The sequence below is a fragment of the Astyanax mexicanus genome, chromosome 15 (assembly GCF_023375975.1).
Source record: "Astyanax mexicanus isolate ESR-SI-001 chromosome 15, AstMex3_surface, whole genome shotgun sequence".
Classification (NCBI taxonomy): domain Eukaryota; kingdom Metazoa; phylum Chordata; class Actinopteri; order Characiformes; family Acestrorhamphidae; genus Astyanax; species Astyanax mexicanus.
In genome coordinates this window covers 17,774,485-17,792,520 of record NC_064422.1, presented here as the reverse complement: position 1 = coordinate 17,792,520, position 18,036 = coordinate 17,774,485, and the positions used below count along the sequence as shown (strand labels likewise).

Below are 18,036 nucleotides of genomic sequence, written 5' to 3'. Positions count from 1 at the left end.
AGCTGTTTTAGATGAACTGATCCATTAGAATAAGTTTACTAAAAAGATGGGAGACGGAAAGGTCTCCCGTTTTTTTTTTTACAAGTGTTGTAAAAATATATATAAATAACAAATATTGAAATATGTAACTAAATGTTGGGTTTATTATACGATATATATATATAAATCACATTACAAATAACATAATACAAAAAATAAGTATGAACTTCTGCAACATAGATATTACATTAAGAGCAAAATTAACATAAAAAAATTACATTCAGAAGAAAGTATCAACTTCAATGTGCAATCAAATTGAAAATAAATAGCGTAACTGTAGTGCAACACAAAAGGTCAAGAAACTAAAATAAATACATATAAATAAAACAAAGACACATCCATACGCTCACTGTAGTGGGTGCAGAACAAATTAAATCCAAACAGGATCATCATGATAACGGTGGCCTTATGCCCTTTACTTCAGAAACTTTGTCTATTGGTTATGAATATGCTTGTTATACAACTATTATTACTAATAGTAATAATATTATAAAAAAATAACCACGATAACAATATACGTTATTATTACTATTACCAGGCCTCAACTTTGTTTTTCTTTCTCGAGAGCGCCAGCCCTGATAACAGTTCAGTGAGTGACCGAATCACTGAGTGAACGAGAGCACCAGCCCTGGTAACAGTTCAGTGAGTGAAGGAATCACTGAGCATTGAGCAAGTTTCCTCGCAATTAGAGTCTCCGCCACCAGATTCGCCGGTGATTCAGTGATTCACAGACCACACAGCAGTTCCCCTGCCGGCCTGTGGGGTCGCTGCTGAGCTTAACTACTGAACTGAGAAATTAACGAATCAGCTGGGGAAGTGATTGGATTCAGTTCGTTCACTCAAATGATTCGTTCATTCGAACGAATCGTTCATGAACGACACAACACTCATTTTTCGGCGTGGTTTCGGCCTACAGCAACCTGTGTTCTAAGTTAAGTCAATAAAGCGACTTAAACTGCCTACTCGGTCCTTCTTCAGAGTCCAGGCGGACGCTACAATATATTTAAAACCCCTTCAGTCCAGTAACAGCTGTGTTTATTTGTTTTTTAAAGTCACTGGTTAGCACTGGTTGATCTCAGTTCATAATATTGCAGCAAATATCCAGCACAACAAACCCAGCTTTAAACCCAAACCATCGCTGTATAAACAGAGACAGAGGAGAAGTTTTCTTTCAGAAACAGCGAGGGTTACCTGCGTGTTTACTAATCCGTTACTCGTTCGTGCTGGCGTTAAGATCATTTGCACGTTAGGTGGATTTACAGGGCTAACGTGTATTTATCTTATTAATCTTTAGTGATAGCAGGAAAGCTATATGAGCAATGAAAGCTATATGAGTCTCGTGGCTCGAGTTTATGGGGCGTTTGGGGACAGTAGAACCAAAACAGCTTAGCTATGTAAGTTAGTTTGCTAACTTACGGAGCTACTTCATGACGCAGATTAGTCCATTCATCATTAAATTATCATACAGTGCAAAGAACAAATGCTGTGTTCAGATGATGTGGTAAACTATTCATCTACATGTTGTTCTTTCTTAGCTATTCATGTGATTTTCTCTATCATTAACAGGGTGGTGAGCTTCCTGAGGGCTTTGAGGATAGTTATCCTGGTGCGTGTCTTTCGTCTGGCCTCTCAGAAGAAAGATCTGGAGAAGGTCACTACAAGAAAGGTGAGGATCTAAATGGGTGCTGGCCATCATTCTTTTATTTTAATTAAATTATATCAATTATTCATATAGATTCTAATGAAATGTTAAACTTAATTACAGTTTGATTATTTCATCATGATTCAGAGAGAATTAAATAAAAAAATTAAACATTTTGATGTATTTAGAAATAGGTTGGAAAATTATTAAAATCCATCAAAACCTTTTAAAATACACCCAAGTTACTGTTTGTATGCTGATTTGTGGCATTTGTGAATCTTGCAGGTATCTGAGAACAAAAGGCGGTTTTTTGATTTGGATCTCACCTATGTCACAGGTTGGGATGCTTTACCTAATTATGTAATCTTATTTGAATCTAGATTTTCTGCTTATGGTTTGGGATCCAATAGTTAATAATGTTTGTTGCCATGTCTTTTCCCTCACCTGGAAAGCAGGCACTCTACAGAAATCCCATAAAAGTAAGCTTAACAATTAAGAAAATAAAATAAAACTGAAAAGTCTGTAGAAGGCAATTATTTTAGCTGAATTATTGATTTAAACAGATTTTTATGTAACAATGTTACAATTTGCTGTATTTAGGAAGCTGCCATATTTCTGGACACAAAGCATCCCGATCATTACAGAGTTTACAATCTCTGCAGTAAGTTAGATCATATAATATTATATTATATTGCTGGAGACACTCAATAAATGAGTGGTGCTGAGCATAGCTTTGGTCTTGTTTCAGGTCAAAAAGGCTACGATCCACTGTTCTTCCATTACAGAGTGCAACGAGTGATGATTGACGACCATAACGTACCGTCATTAGAGTAAGTAATGAGCAGCACTTTACTCAAATGCTTCTTCTGCCGTTAACGTTGTGTTCCATTTAGCTTTTATGTTGGATGTTGGAGCTGGGAATAACTTCACACCTGAGTCGACAACGTTCTGTTAAAATAACTGTACAAAATATGTCGAAAAAATGTCTTACCCTATAAGTGAAACTTGCACCTGTACATAACTAGCTATTATTGAGGTGTATATGAAGCACTGTGGAACAGGGTCATGAAAAACCTGGAAAAGTCAAGGAACTTGAAAATAGTCATTTTCAGGCCTGGATAAGTTTTGGAAAAAAACAAAAAAAAAAACAAAGTCAAAGTCAAATTTACTCTTTGTGATCTTTGTGTTTCCATTTATTGACTCTGTTTATCGACTCCGTTTATCGACACTGTTTATCGACTGAGAAAAGCTATTTAAAAAATAATTTGATAACTTGATTGGAGTTTCAGATGGAATATAACTGTAAATTCACAGAGAAAAATCTAGGTGTTTAGGCTGTAATTAAGCTCTTGCTCTCTTCCACTCTTTGGGAAGCATATTGGTTATATATGCAAGTAATGGTGACAAGAAGGCAACATTTAAACAGATGCATTTAAAAGCTGTTAAAAAATAAAGAATCTACACAATATAGACACAACCTAAACATATTCCATGACAGCCAGATATATGCCAAATTAGTTTATTTAAAAATTGATTCTGTTCAAAGTTTTAAACAGAAGATTCTATATCATGTTTTATGAAAGTGTGAAATACTGTTTACAGGTTAAACATTAGAAATGTTTATCAGTGTTTGAAATGGGCCTGAGCTGATTAATACATCCGTGCAGAGTGAAGTAATTTAGCCCTACATTATGGAGCGCTCAGAATTTGACACATTTTATTATTGAAGATTGTGTCTTAGCATTGCTTAAATAAATGTTTTTTTTTAATTATTTAAATATATTTAATGTAAATATAGGCCTACTATAATAAGTTTTGATATACATTCCTGTCTACTCTGATGTTTTAATCACGCTATGGTCATTAAAATGTGCTGCGAAAGCATAGAAAAGGCACAGAAAATAATTTAAATTTATAGGTTAACACTATTTGTAATCTACATGTGTATACATATTTTACCCTTGTTTTCTTTTTTTCCAGAGGGAATTATAAAATAAGCTAAAGACTTTCATGTTTACTACAACTTAATTATTAATCATGTACCAGTGTTTTATAGCAAATGTAACCAAAAAATGTCCCACATTATATGTCCCAGGTTATCATTTTTTGCATTGTCAGCGATACCAGACGCACATTCACACACACAATGGAAACATGAACAGCTAGACGTGCTAATGAAACGTAAAATACTACTGCTTTTACTGCTGTTGATGTTTGGTGCAGCCATCTTGCGTTCTGAACTTGTGGGTTTATTCCAGTTGAAATGTTCTACTTAGAACTTGGAAATTTCCAGTTCTGATTTCCTACTTCAGATGGAATGCAGTATAAGGATTCACATTAGAGCTCGACCCATCCTGCCCCATACACTGTCATTTTGAGCCAAAGCCCGAATTAAACCTGACCTTTTTTGAGTAAGTAGAGCATTAAAACTGAGCTTTTAAAAAACATTTTCGTTCTGTTTAGAATGAGTGAAGAATGAATGAGACCTATTATTTAAGAAAAATATTATTAATTATTAGGAACAGATCTCCAAAAGATTATAACATGAACAATGCAAACAATGATCCAAAGGCCTAAACATTAGGCTACAACAATGTCTGAATGACTTTCCTCTAATCTAGTATAATATAACATGGTTTAAGAAAAGAAAATAAATTCTTTTATAATTTTATTTATATTTTTTTTCCCCATTTTCTCCCCAATTTACACAGCCAACCCACTCGTTAGGACTCCCCCTATCACTAGTAATGCCCCAACACACCAGGAGGATGAAGTCTAGCACACTCTTTCTCCGATACATGTGAAGTCAGCCACCGCTTCTTTTCGAGCTGCTGCTGATGCAGCATTGCCAAGCAGCCAGCACATTTGGAGGAAAGCGCAGCGGCAGGTGAAGTGTGTAATATGGACAGTGTGCACTTTGCACTTGTGCAACTTTTTTTTAAAAACAGTTTGATTTGTTTCTGCTATATTTTGATTCATAGCTTTATATAAAATGAAAATAACTTATAACTATATTATTTTCTTTAGCCCGAGGAACCTGAGGAAAGTGGTGGGAAATCTCGAGCCAGGTCAGACCTTGGGTTGGGTTTGGGCAGAGAACCTAAGCTCTTATTCACATATTGAACTTTGTGTTATTGTGTTCTCAGTGACATGTTGAACTACACTGCCAGTTTGAGGGAATGTCATTGCCATCCACTGCAAAGGAGGCAAAGGTGATGCTGAGGTTTTCACTGATTTAAAGACATCATCAATGTTTTCTATATGTATTTGATTTGATTTTTAGGTTAACCCATCACCATAGTTGTTCAGCTGAATGTCTAAAGCCATATCCAAACTGGATTCACTTATTCATTTTAGCTGAGGAGGTTTTTTTTTCACGGGTACGATGGTGTGTACATGGTTGATTGACAGCGTTTAGTTTGAGAGTGCGCAGGTACTGTATTTCTCCTGAGGTGAGGTGAATGTGTATGTATATATTCAGTGTGTCAGAACTGCTCCTTTAGTTTCTGCTGTGCTCAGTTGAAGACTGAGACCAAGTAGTTAAACATACAGCTCTGGGGAAAAAAATGGTTTTCATGCATCTTGGCATGTTCTCCTCCACCAGTCTTACACACTGCTTTTGGATAAGTTTATGCCATTCCTGGTGCAAAAATTCAAGCAGTTCAGTTCAGTTTGGTTTGATGGCTTGAGATTATCCATCTTCCTCTTGATTATATTCCAGAGGTTTTCAATGAGATTTTTAAGTGGTTTCTTTTTTTCCCAGAGCTGTATGTCTGCACTCTCCTACAAAAGTATTGAAACACTGAGGCCAATTGATTTTTTTTTTCTTCTGCTCTAGTGAAAACATTTTGGTGTAACAAAAATATAATTTAAAGGTGAATATTGAAGACAAATTGGTAAGTTCGGACAAAAGCTGAATTGTTGACCTTTTGTCTCCTATTCATCTTTTAATGTCAAACCCAATTTGTTTTCAGTCTAAAGCAGAAATAAAGAAATGAGACTGACTTATCAAGTACTTTTGGGGGGCAGTGTATGTTTAGGGGCTGTTTCCTGTGTAGTTCCAATTAAAATCTGCAGTCAGTCTGCTCCTTTCAGAGTGACTGCACTGTTATGTGTATTGGTTATGTAATTTAATGCTCCTGGGCATTGCTGTGTTTGTTGTGCAGGTGTGGGAAAGGGCAATGGCAGTGATCTGAAGGTGCGGATCATAGTGAAAAGAGAGCAGGTGTTCCAGTGTGTCTGTGCCACGCAGACGAACTGTAGGGTAAGCTAACTTTTAAAGGTTTTCTACAGTATAAAACTGTATTTACTTCCTCATAGTCAAATGACGAGAGTAGTTTCAGTACAAAAAAGTGAAAAACTGTGAACCTTAAACACAGTGGTTTCCTAATTAAAACCAGAGCTATATGGCACATCCAGAACAGACATGTGAAGTGGGCTAATCCCACAACCCCTAAATGATTTAGTAGTTTAGGGTGATTTCACACCTACTTTTTTTATTTGTCAAAATAAACTGTTCATATTTACGTGTAGTGCTGTTTGTTTGGACATGGATGAGTACAGTAATCACAACTGCAATGAGACTGCTGAGAACTGTTGGTCTGAACTCTGAATTGGTTGGTTTGTGATGAGAACATGATCTGACCTTGATCCAACCCATCTGTCAAGCATACTCAGTTTTAAGATGTGGAGTCAGTCAAATGAACACATGCCACCTCTGCTGTTGTTCCATGTTAAACTGCACAGAAATCGGTTTACTTTCTTGCTCCCAGCCAAGACAGCTCTGACCAACAACCAAAGAGATTACAAAGATTGTTGTGACTCATTTTGGTGAGCTTGAATTTTATCCTCTGTTAAAACAACAAACAATGAGGGAAATGCTCCAAGAGAATCTGGTCCAAGAATTACCTGACTTGGACCAGAGCAAACAAACTATAGTGTGAAAAAACAGCCTTACATACACTATTAAAAGATTTTGTACATACATACACTAGTGAAAGCGTTTGTGAATCGGTATCATCTTAACCCCAAATCATATTTTAAATATGTACTAAAGAACAACTTTTAAATATTCAATAAGCTCATAATATTGAACCTTTAAAGACAGTGGCAGCCCACTAAAACATAAATCACATTGTAATTGTTGGGAAAGGTCTTTCAGATGTTTGTCTTATGTTCCTTTGTGTTTATTTTACTGTTCGCTCATATACTGTGTTCTCATATTTTACCAGCTGTTCCCAGATACTGAAAACAATGCCGTGGTGATCAGCTTTCAGGAAGGGCCAGTGGTTTGTGGTGATGTTAAGGTCATGTTTGAATCCAGGGCTGTAAGTTCCCAATCTATTGTAACGTAAGAATGATTTTATGGACATCGTTTTTTCCAGTTGTTTGGCAAAATGTTTTTTCTCTATTGTTCTCTATGCCCAGGGTCTTCCAAAGGGGTATGAGGACTATCCTTTCTATTTCTGGTTCAACACTTCATTTGTGGAGAACAACAGGTGAGGTTTTTGCTGTCCATTGTCCTCAGAAGCAGACACTGGCTTTGTTTACCTACCAGACCACTCTGGTTTTAGATTTTATATATAAAAATGCCAGGCCACTTAATTCATTAATTAGAATATTTTGATATTTTGTCCCCTCTCAGTTTAGTAAACATTACTGCTTTCAATGTAAAAGGAAAAATCATATGGACTGCTGCTTGAATGCAATCTATAATGCTTTGGTCCCAAAACAGGCTCTATCTGTCAAGGGAGGAACTGGACAACCCACGTAAGTCCAAAACCTGGGACATCTACAAGGAGGACTTTGGTGTGACCGTGTCTTTCAGTGACCCTGCACTTATGTAGCAGACGACACTTGCTTGTGTATCTCAACTAAAACCCTTAAGCCCTGCACAAGGTCTAAATCTTTGCTCTAATGTAGGTTTTCACACACTTATAAAAGGTGAGTGATGTTTAGGGATTGGATTCGGGCATATTGTGCCCCTAAAGCTATAGCTATAGCTATATAACCTCAACTTTATGTCCATCCCCCATCTTCACTGTAAGAGCTTTTTACTCAGCCGTGCATACATCACAATATTATGCATTTGTTTGTCAAATGTTTTTTTGTCTTTAAATGAAGACAAATGTTTGTGTCAGTTTAGCATATTATGCTTCCAAAATGTAAATCTTACTCTTTAAGCTTGAGTGTACATCAAATAAAGCAATCGAGGCTGCCACTGTGAAATGGTCAATGGTTATGTGTGCAGAAACATTTTTTTGTAGTACACATGTATTGAAATAAATACTAATGTCTCTGTAACACTTGTCTGTCTCTTTTTTGAATTAACAACTGATCTGGGTTGCTGAATTTCTGCAATTGTTTTTAAGGATAGATCTTAGTGACTTGTTTTTTTTAGAAGTAAAAAGTCTGGTCTTACAGGTGGGCATGCAACTCTAAACTCTTTAGAATCAGCAGTTTTAGAGGTGACCTTTTTCAGAAGCGCTGTCAGTGCCATTCTCATATAAAAGGCTTAAAATCAAATCTCAAATGTGCAGCTTTTATAATAGTAAATAAAATAATGTACTATGTAATTGTGTAGAACACAAACTGTATAAACACAAAATTTAATTCTAGAATTGATATACACTATCTGCTGCTGTCAGTATCAAAAATCAGAGGGAAAATATTAAACTGGGGATTCACAAAAATGCTTTTTCTTAAGTTCTTAAGTTTATACTTAACTTAAGAGGTCTGTTTTGGTTATTTTTCTTAATGTTTATTTTGTACCAAAAAAAATGGAATAATAATATACCTTTTATGATACACTCACATTTCAGTGCTTGGTTTGACTCTGTTTTTTTATTTTCCTAATGTTTTACAGCCTTTTTTGCCCAATTATAAACACTCTTCTTGTAAAAGTTATCCAGACATAGGTAAAAATAAAAAAAAACAACAACAGTTGAACTATAAAGTATTGAAAGACTAGGATACTAAAAGCCAGTAATGTTAGCCCTGCTTTATTTGTCTCACTATCTTTATATATCAGTTGCTTTAAACATTATAATGTTAAGCATAATTTTATATATAAATTTAAATAGAACAAAACATAAATGTTGTTTGAATAAACGTTAGCAATAAATAATCTCAAAATAACACATCTAAAATACAGCAGACTAATAGTTGAGCTGCCTTTCATTGAGCTGAGAGAAAATTAAGTGTGCTGTTCAATTTCCAACGTTAAGAAATGGGTTAGACAAGCTATACTAATGCACCATCCATCATCTCATCAGCTGTGACTTTTGGAAGACTTTTGGAAGAAACCAAAGTCAATGGACGGGGGGGGATGGATGGGGGGAGGATGTCTGAGATTTAATATAACAATATTATTTTAATATAACTGTTCATAGTTAATTATTATACTTACTCTGAATTACATAAGAGTGCTAGTAAAAAATATATATAAAAAATATGTATATATATATATATATATATTAACATTTCGGGCACCGTACCCCCACACCTAGTTTTGAATGGTCGTGTCTCCCCTGATTCAGTCAGTAAGAACAAGACGGTCGCCCTTTTCTTCGGGATGTTCAGGGAGTTTGCAGGAGGTGTAATTTATGGGGAACAATCATTAATGTTGGGTTAAATAATCTAGTGTTTTTTCACTCTGGTGCTGAAGGTCCGCTGCGCTGCTCTTTACTGTTTTCATTAAAAGCCCCTCAGTCTTAAAACAGCGGCAGTAAAACAGGTGGAGCGGTGGGCCTTCAGCAGCAGTAGTGAAAGCAGCCGGTGTAGAGTGGAGCAGCGCGAAGGGAGCTCTTTCAGTCCCGGTGAGTAATTTAGCTAGCTGGCTCTCGGCGAAGCGCGGTCTTATTATAATACTTAACTACAGCGTGGTGAAACTATTTAAACTGAAGCGTGTTAATGGCGAATAACGCTGTAAGATAGCTAAGGCTAGCGAGCTACGCTAAGGCTAGCGAGCTACGGTGGAGCTGGCTAAGCTAATTAGCTTAGCCAGCTCCACCGTAGCTCGCTAGCCTTAGCTTCAGTTAGCCCGATTACCTGCAGCAGCTGCCCGTTCAGAAAAAAAAAAAACCCACAACCAGCGCTGTTTAAGAGCTGCTTTACGAGCTTCTCTCCCAGCATAGGGTGTGTTTTTCTCAATCAGCAGCTGCTTTTAAACCACGCTGTTGTTTAGTAATAAGATCGCGCTTCACCGAGAGTTGAAACAGCCAGTTAAATTACCTAACAGGGCTGAAAGAGCTCCTCTCGGTACTCCGGTCTAAATGAACCCAAACACCTTTGGTTTATTTAGATTTAAGTTCTCTATAGACAAAAAACGAAATAAAAAAAAAAAAATAAATAAAAAACAATAAAATAAGGGGGCGCAGTCTGCGCATGCGCCAGATTTTGCGGCCGCGCGTGCGCAGTAGACCGATTTTTTTGCGGTCGTCTGCGCATGCGCGGCCGCAAAATCTGGCGCATGCGCAGTGGACCGCAAAAAAATCGGTCTACTGCGCATGCGCCAGATTTTGCGGCCGCGCATGCGCAGTAGACCGATTTTTTTGCGGTCGTCTGCGCATGCGCGGCCGCAAAATCTGGCGCATGCGCAGTAGACCGCAAAAAATCGGTCTACTGCGCATGCGCCAGATTTTGCGGCCGCGCATGCGCAGTAGACCGATTTTTTTGCGGTCTTCTGCGCATGCGCCAGATTTTGCGGCCGCGCATGCGCAGTAGACCGCAAAAAAATTGGTCTACTGCGCATGCGCAGAAGACCGCAAAAAATCGGTCTACTGCGCATGCGCGGCCGCAAAATCTGGCGCATGCGCAGTAGACCGATTTTTTGCGGTCTACTGCGCATGCGCCAGATTTTGCGGCCGCGCATGCGCAGACGACCGCAAAAAAATCGGTCTACTGCGCACGCGCGGCCGCAAAATCTGGCGCATGCGCAGACTGCGCCCCCTTATTTTATTGTTTTTTATTTATTTATTTTTTTTTATTTCGTTTTTTGTCTATAGAGAACTTAAATCTAAATAAACCAAAGGTGTTTGGGTTCATTTAGACCGGAGTACCGAGAGGAGCTCTTTCAGCCCTGTTAGGTAATTTAACTGGCTGTTTCAACTCTCGGTGAAGCGCGATCTTATTACTAAACAACAGCGTGGTTTAAAAGCAGCTGCTGATTGAGAAAAACACACCCTATGCTGGGAGAGAAGCTCGTAAAGCAGCTCTTAAACAGCGCTGGTTGTGGGTTTTTTTTTTTCTGAACGGGCAGCTGCTGCAGGTAATCGGGCTAACTGAAGCTAAGGCTAGCGAGCTACGGTGGAGCTGGCTAAGCTAATTAGCTTAGCCAGCTCCACCGTAGCTCGCTAGCCTTAGCTATCTTACAGCGTTATTCGCCATTAACACGCTTCAGTTTAAATAGTTTCACCACGCTGTAGTTAAGTATTATAATAAGACCGCGCTTCGCCGAGAGCCAGCTAGCTAAATTACTCACCGGGACTGAAAGAGCTCCCTTCGCGCTGCTCCACTCCACACCGGCTGCTTTCACTACTGCTGCTGAAGGCCCACCGCTCCACCTGTTTTACTGCCGCTGTTTTAAGACTGAGGGGCTTTTAATGAAAACAGTAAAGAGCAGCGCAGCGGACCTTCAGCACCAGAGTGAAAAAACACTAGATTATTTAACCCAACATTAATGATTGTTCCCCATAAATTACACCTCCTGCAAACTCCCTGAACATCCCGAAGAAAAGGGCGACCGTCTTGTTCTTACTGACTGAATCAGGGGAGACACGACCATTCAAAACTAGGTGTGGGGGTACGGTGCCCGAAATGTTAATATATATATATATATATACATATTTTTATATATATTTTTTACTAGCACTCTTATGTAATTCAGAGTAAGTATAATAATTAACTATGAACAGTTATATTAAAATAATATTGTTATATTAAATCTCAGACATCCTCCCCCCATCCATCCCCCCCCGTCCATTGACTTTGGTTTCTTCCAAAAGTCTTCCAAAAGTCACAGCTGATGAGATGATGGATGGTGCATTAGTATAGCTTGTCTAACCCATTTCTTAACGTTGGAAATTGAACAGCACACTTAATTTTCTCTCAGCTCAATGAAAGGCAGCTCAACTATTAGTCTGCTGTATTTTAGATGTGTTATTTTGAGATTATTTATTGCTAACGTTTATTCAAACAACATTTATGTTTTGTTCTATTTAAATTTATATATAAAATTATGCTTAACATTATAATGTTTAAAGCAACTGATATATAAAGATAGTGAGACAAATAAAGCAGGGCTAACATTACTGGCTTTTAGTATCCTAGTCTTTCAATACTTTATAGTTCAACTGTTGTTGTTTTTTTTTATTTTTTATTTTTACCTATGTCTGGATAACTTTTACAAGAAGAGTGTTTATAATTGGGCAAAAAAGGCTGTAAAACATTAGGAAAATAAAAAAACAGAGTCAAACCAAGCACTGAAATGTGAGTGTATCATAAAAGGTATATTATTATTCCATTTTTTTTGGTACAAAATAAACATTAAGAAAAATAACCAAAACAGACCTCTTAAGTTAAGTATAAACTTAAGAACTTAAGAAAAAGCATTTTTGTGAATCCCCAGTTTAATATTTTCCCTCTGATTTTTGATACTGACAGCAGCAGATAGTGTATATCAATTCTAGAATTAAATTTTGTGTTTATACAGTTTGTGTTCTACACAATTACATAGTACATTATTTTATTTACTATTATAAAAGCTGCACATTTGAGATTTGATTTTAAGCCTTTTATATGAGAATGGCACTGACAGCGCTTCTGAAAAAGGTCACCTCTAAAACTGCTGATTCTAAAGAGTTTAGAGTTGCATGCCCACCTGTAAGACCAGACTTTTTACTTCTAAAAAAACAAGTCACTAAGATCTATCCTTAAAAACAATTGCAGAAATTCAGCAACCCAGATCAGTTGTTAATTCAAAAAAGAGACAGACAAGTGTTACAGAGACATTAGTATTTATTTCAATACATGTGTACTACAAAAAAATGTTTCTGCACACATAACCATTGACCATTTCACAGTGGCAGCCTCGATTGCTTTATTTGATGTACACTCAAGCTTAAAGAGTAAGATTTACATTTTGGAACCATAATATGCTAAACTGACACAAACATTTGTCTTCATTTAAAGACAAAAAAACATTTGACAAACAAATGCATAATATTGTGATGTATGCACGGCTGAGTAAAAAGCTCTTACAGTGAAGATGGGGGATGGACATAAAGTTGAGGTTATATAGCTATAGCTATAGCTTTAGGGGCACAATATGCCCGAATCCAATCCCTAAACATCACTCACCTTTTATAAGTGTGTGAAAACCTACATTAGAGCAAAGATTTAGACCTTGTGCAGGGCTTAAGGGTTTTAGTTGAGATACACAAGCAAGTGTCGTCTGCTACATAAGTGCAGGGTCACTGAAAGACACGGTCACACCAAAGTCCTCCTTGTAGATGTCCCAGGTTTTGGACTTACGTGGGTTGTCCAGTTCCTCCCTTGACAGATAGAGCCTGTTTTGGGACCAAAGCATTATAGATTGCATTCAAGCAGCAGTCCATATGATTTTTCCTTTTACATTGAAAGCAGTAATGTTTACTAAACTGAGAGGGGACAAAATATCAAAATATTCTAATTAATGAATTAAGTGGCCTGGCATTTTTATATATAAAATCTAAAACCAGAGTGGTCTGGTAGGTAAACAAAGCCAGTGTCTGCTTCTGAGGACAATGGACAGCAAAAACCTCACCTGTTGTTCTCCACAAATGAAGTGTTGAACCAGAAATAGAAAGGATAGTCCTCATACCCCTTTGGAAGACCCTGGGCATAGAGAACAATAGAGAAAAAACATTTTGCCAAACAACTGGAAAAAACGATGTCCATAAAATCATTCTTACGTTACAATAGATTGGGAACTTACAGCCCTGGATTCAAACATGACCTTAACATCACCACAAACCACTGGCCCTTCCTGAAAGCTGATCACCACGGCATTGTTTTCAGTATCTGGGAACAGCTGGTAAAATATGAGAACACAGTATATGAGCGAACAGTAAAATAAACACAAAGGAACATAAGACAAACATCTGAAAGACCTTTCCCAACAATTACAATGTGATTTATGTTTTAGTGGGCTGCCACTGTCTTTAAAGGTTCAATATTATGAGCTTATTGAATATTTAAAAGTTGTTCTTTAGTACATATTTAAAATATGATTTGGGGTTAAGATGATACCGATTCACAAACGCTTTCACTAGTGTATGTATGTACAAAATCTTTTAATAGTGTATGTAAGGCTGTTTTTTCACACTATAGTTTGTTTGCTCTGGTCCAAGTCAGGTAATTCTTGGACCAGATTCTCTTGGAGCATTTCCCTCATTGTTTGTTGTTTTAACAGAGGATAAAATTCAAGCTCACCAAAATGAGTCACAACAATCTTTGTAATCTCTTTGGTTGTTGGTCAGAGCTGTCTTGGCTGGGAGCAAGAAAGTAAACCGATTTCTGTGCAGTTTAACATGGAACAACAGCAGAGGTGGCATGTGTTCATTTGACTGACTCCACATCTTAAAACTGAGTATGCTTGACAGATGGGTTGGATCAAGGTCAGATCATGTTCTCATCACAAACCAACCAATTCAGAGTTCAGACCAACAGTTCTCAGCAGTCTCATTGCAGTTGTGATTACTGTACTCATCCATGTCCAAACAAACAGCACTACACGTAAATATGAACAGTTTATTTTGACAAATAAAAAAAGTAGGTGTGAAATCACCCTAAACTACTAAATCATTTAGGGGTTGTGGGATTAGCCCACTTCACATGTCTGTTCTGGATGTGCCATATAGCTCTGGTTTTAATTAGGAAACCACTGTGTTTAAGGTTCACAGTTTTTCACTTTTTTGTACTGAAACTACTCTTGTCATTTGACTATGAGGAAGTAAATACAGTTTTATACTGTAGAAAACCTTTAAAAGTTAGCTTACCCTACAGTTCGTCTGCGTGGCACAGACACACTGGAACACCTGCTCTCTTTTCACTATGATCCGCACCTTCAGATCACTGCCATTGCCCTTTCCCACACCTGCACAACAAACACAGCAATGCCCAGGAGCATTAAATTACATAACCAATACACATAACAGTGCAGTCACTCTGAAAGGAGCAGACTGACTGCAGATTTTAATTGGAACTACACAGGAAACAGCCCCTAAACATACACTGCCCCCCAAAAGTACTTGATAAGTCAGTCTCATTTCTTTATTTCTGCTTTAGACTGAAAACAAATTGGGTTTGACATTAAAAGATGAATAGGAGACAAAAGGTCAACAATTCAGCTTTTGTCCGAACTTACCAATTTGTCTTCAATATTCACCTTTAAATTATATTTTTGTTACACCAAAATGTTTTCACTAGAGCAGAAGAAAAAAAAAATCAATTGGCCTCAGTGTTTCAATACTTTTGTAGGAGAGTGCAGACATACAGCTCTGGGAAAAAAAGAAACCACTTAAAAATCTCATTGAAAACCTCTGGAATATAATCAAGAGGAAGATGGATAATCTCAAGCCATCAAACCAAACTGAACTGAACTGCTTGAATTTTTGCACCAGGAATGGCATAAACTTATCCAAAAGCAGTGTGTAAGACTGGTGGAGGAGAACATGCCAAGATGCATGAAAACCATTTTTTTCCCCAGAGCTGTATGTTTAACTACTTGGTCTCAGTCTTCAACTGAGCACAGCAGAAACTAAAGGAGCAGTTCTGACACACTGAATATATACATACACATTCACCTCACCTCAGGAGAAATACAGTACCTGCGCACTCTCAAACTAAACGCTGTCAATCAACCATGTACACACCATCGTACCCGTGAAAAAAAAACCTCCTCAGCTAAAATGAATAAGTGAATCCAGTTTGGATATGGCTTTAGACATTCAGCTGAACAACTATGGTGATGGGTTAACCTAAAAATCAAATCAAATACATATAGAAAACATTGATGATGTCTTTAAATCAGTGAAAACCTCAGCATCACCTTTGCCTCCTTTGCAGTGGATGGCAATGACATTCCCTCAAACTGGCAGTGTAGTTCAACATGTCACTGAGAACACAATAACACAAAGTTCAATATGTGAATAAGAGCTTAGGTTCTCTGCCCAAACCCAACCCAAGGTCTGACCTGGCTCGAGATTTCCCACCACTTTCCTCAGGTTCCTCGGGCTAAAGAAAATAATATAGTTATAAGTTATTTTCATTTTATATAAAGCTATGAATCAAAATATAGCAGAAACAAATCAAACTGTTTTTAAAAAAAAGTTGCACAAGTGCAAAGTGCACACTGTCCATATTACACACTTCACCTGCCGCTGCGCTTTCCTCCAAATGTGCTGGCTGCTTGGCAATGCTGCATCAGCAGCAGCTCGAAAAGAAGCGGTGGCTGACTTCACATGTATCGGAGAAAGAGTGTGCTAGACTTCATCCTCCTGGTGTGTTGGGGCATTACTAGTGATAGGGGGAGTCCTAACGAGTGGGTTGGCTGTGTAAATTGGGGAGAAAATGGGAAAAAAAATATAAATAAAATTATAAAAGAATTTATTTTCTTTTCTTAAACCATGTTATATTATACTAGATTAGAGGAAAGTCATTCAGACATTGTTGTAGCCTAATGTTTAGGCCTTTGGATCATTGTTTGCATTGTTCATGTTATAATCTTTTGGAGATCTGTTCCTAATAATTAATAATATTTTTCTTAAATAATAGGTCTCATTCATTCTTCACTCATTCTAAACAGAACGAAAATGTTTTTTAAAAGCTCAGTTTTAATGCTCTACTTACTCAAAAAAGGTCAGGTTTAATTCGGGCTTTGGCTCAAAATGACAGTGTATGGGGCAGGTTGGGTCGAGCTCTAATGTGAATCCTTATACTGCATTCCATCTGAAGTAGGAAATCAGAACTGGAAATTTCCAAGTTCTAAGTAGAACATTTCAACTGGAATAAACCCACAAGTTCAGAACGCAAGATGGCTGCACCAAACATCAACAGCAGTAAAAGCAGTAGTATTTTACGTTTCATTAGCACGTCTAGCTGTTCATGTTTCCATTGTGTGTGTGAATGTGCGTCTGGTATCGCTGACAATGCAAAAAATGATAACCTGGGACATATAATGTGGGACATTTTTTGGTTACATTTGCTATAAAACACTGGTACATGATTAATAATTAAGTTGTAGTAAACATGAAAGTCTTTAGCTTATTTTATAATTCCCTCTGGAAAAAAAGAAAACAAGGGTAAAATATGTATACACATGTAGATTACAAATAGTGTTAACCTATAAATTTAAATTATTTTCTGTGCCTTTTCTATGCTTTCGCAGCACATTTTAATGACCATAGCGTGATTAAAACATCAGAGTAGACAGGAATGTATATCAAAACTTATTATAGTAGGCCTATATTTACATTAAATATATTTAAATAATTAAAAAAAAAACATTTATTTAAGCAATGCTAAGACACAATCTTCAATAATAAAATGTGTCAAATTCTGAGCGCTCCATAATGTAGGGCTAAATTACTTCACTCTGCACTGATGTATTAATCAGCTCAGGCCCATTTCAAACACTGATAAACATTTCTAATGTTTAACCTGTAAACAGTATTTCACACTTTCATAAAACATGATATAGAATCTTCTGTTTAAAACTTTGAACAGAATCAATTTTTAAATAAACTAATTTGGCATATATCTGGCTGTCATGGAATATGTTTAGGTTGTGTCTATATTGTGTAGATTCTTTATTTTTTAACAGCTTTTAAATGCATCTGTTTAAATGTTGCCTTCATGTCACCATTACTGGTAATTTACTTGCATATATAACCAATATGCTTCCCAAAGAGTGGAAGAGAGCAAGAGCTTAATTACAGCCTAAACACCTAGATTTTTCTCTGTGAATTTACAGTTATATTCCATCTGAAACTCCAATCAAGTTATCAAATTATTTTTTAAATAGCTTTTCTCAGTCGATAAACAGTGTCGATAAACGGAGTCGATAAACAGAGTCAATAAATGGAAACACAAAGATCACAAAGAGTAAATTTGACTTTGACTTTGTTTTTTTTTTTGTTTTTTTCCAAAACTTATCCAGGCCTGAAAATGACTATTTTCAAGTTCCTTGACTTTTCCAGGTTTTTCATGACCCTGTTCCACAGTGCTTCATATACACCTCAATAATAGCTAGTTATGTACAGGTGCAAGTTTCACTTATAGGGTAAGACATTTTTTCGACATATTTTGTACAGTTA

The 18,036-nt window shown here is 36.9% G+C and overlaps 2 protein-coding genes across 2 annotated transcripts; one reads left to right on the top strand and one right to left on the bottom strand.

Moving 5' to 3' along the window:
• The first annotated feature begins 46 nt into the window (after positions 1 to 46).
• LOC125781311 (phosphatidylinositol 3,4,5-trisphosphate 3-phosphatase TPTE2-like) lies at positions 47 to 7,984 on the top strand. Its single transcript, XM_049465055.1, has 7 exons — positions 47 to 61; positions 1,967 to 1,986; positions 4,868 to 4,893; positions 5,848 to 5,945; positions 6,913 to 7,008; positions 7,109 to 7,179; positions 7,416 to 7,984. Exons 1-7 carry the CDS (start codon positions 47 to 49, stop codon positions 7,525 to 7,527), a joined length of 438 nt encoding a protein of 145 aa, XP_049321012.1. The 3' UTR covers positions 7,528 to 7,984.
• Positions 7,985 to 12,679: 4,695 nt separating this feature from the next.
• Positions 12,680 to 17,573, bottom strand: LOC125781181 (phosphatidylinositol 3,4,5-trisphosphate 3-phosphatase TPTE2-like). The gene is made up of 7 exons (XM_049464474.1): positions 16,571 to 17,573; positions 16,096 to 16,271; positions 15,915 to 15,955; positions 14,719 to 14,816; positions 13,656 to 13,751; positions 13,485 to 13,555; positions 12,680 to 13,248 (listed from the first exon to the last, which is right to left on the bottom strand). Exons 2-7 carry the CDS (start codon positions 16,143 to 16,145, stop codon positions 13,137 to 13,139), a joined length of 468 nt encoding a protein of 155 aa, XP_049320431.1. The 5' UTR covers positions 16,146 to 16,271; positions 16,571 to 17,573; the 3' UTR covers positions 12,680 to 13,136.
• Positions 17,574 to 18,036: the final 463 nt, after the last annotated feature.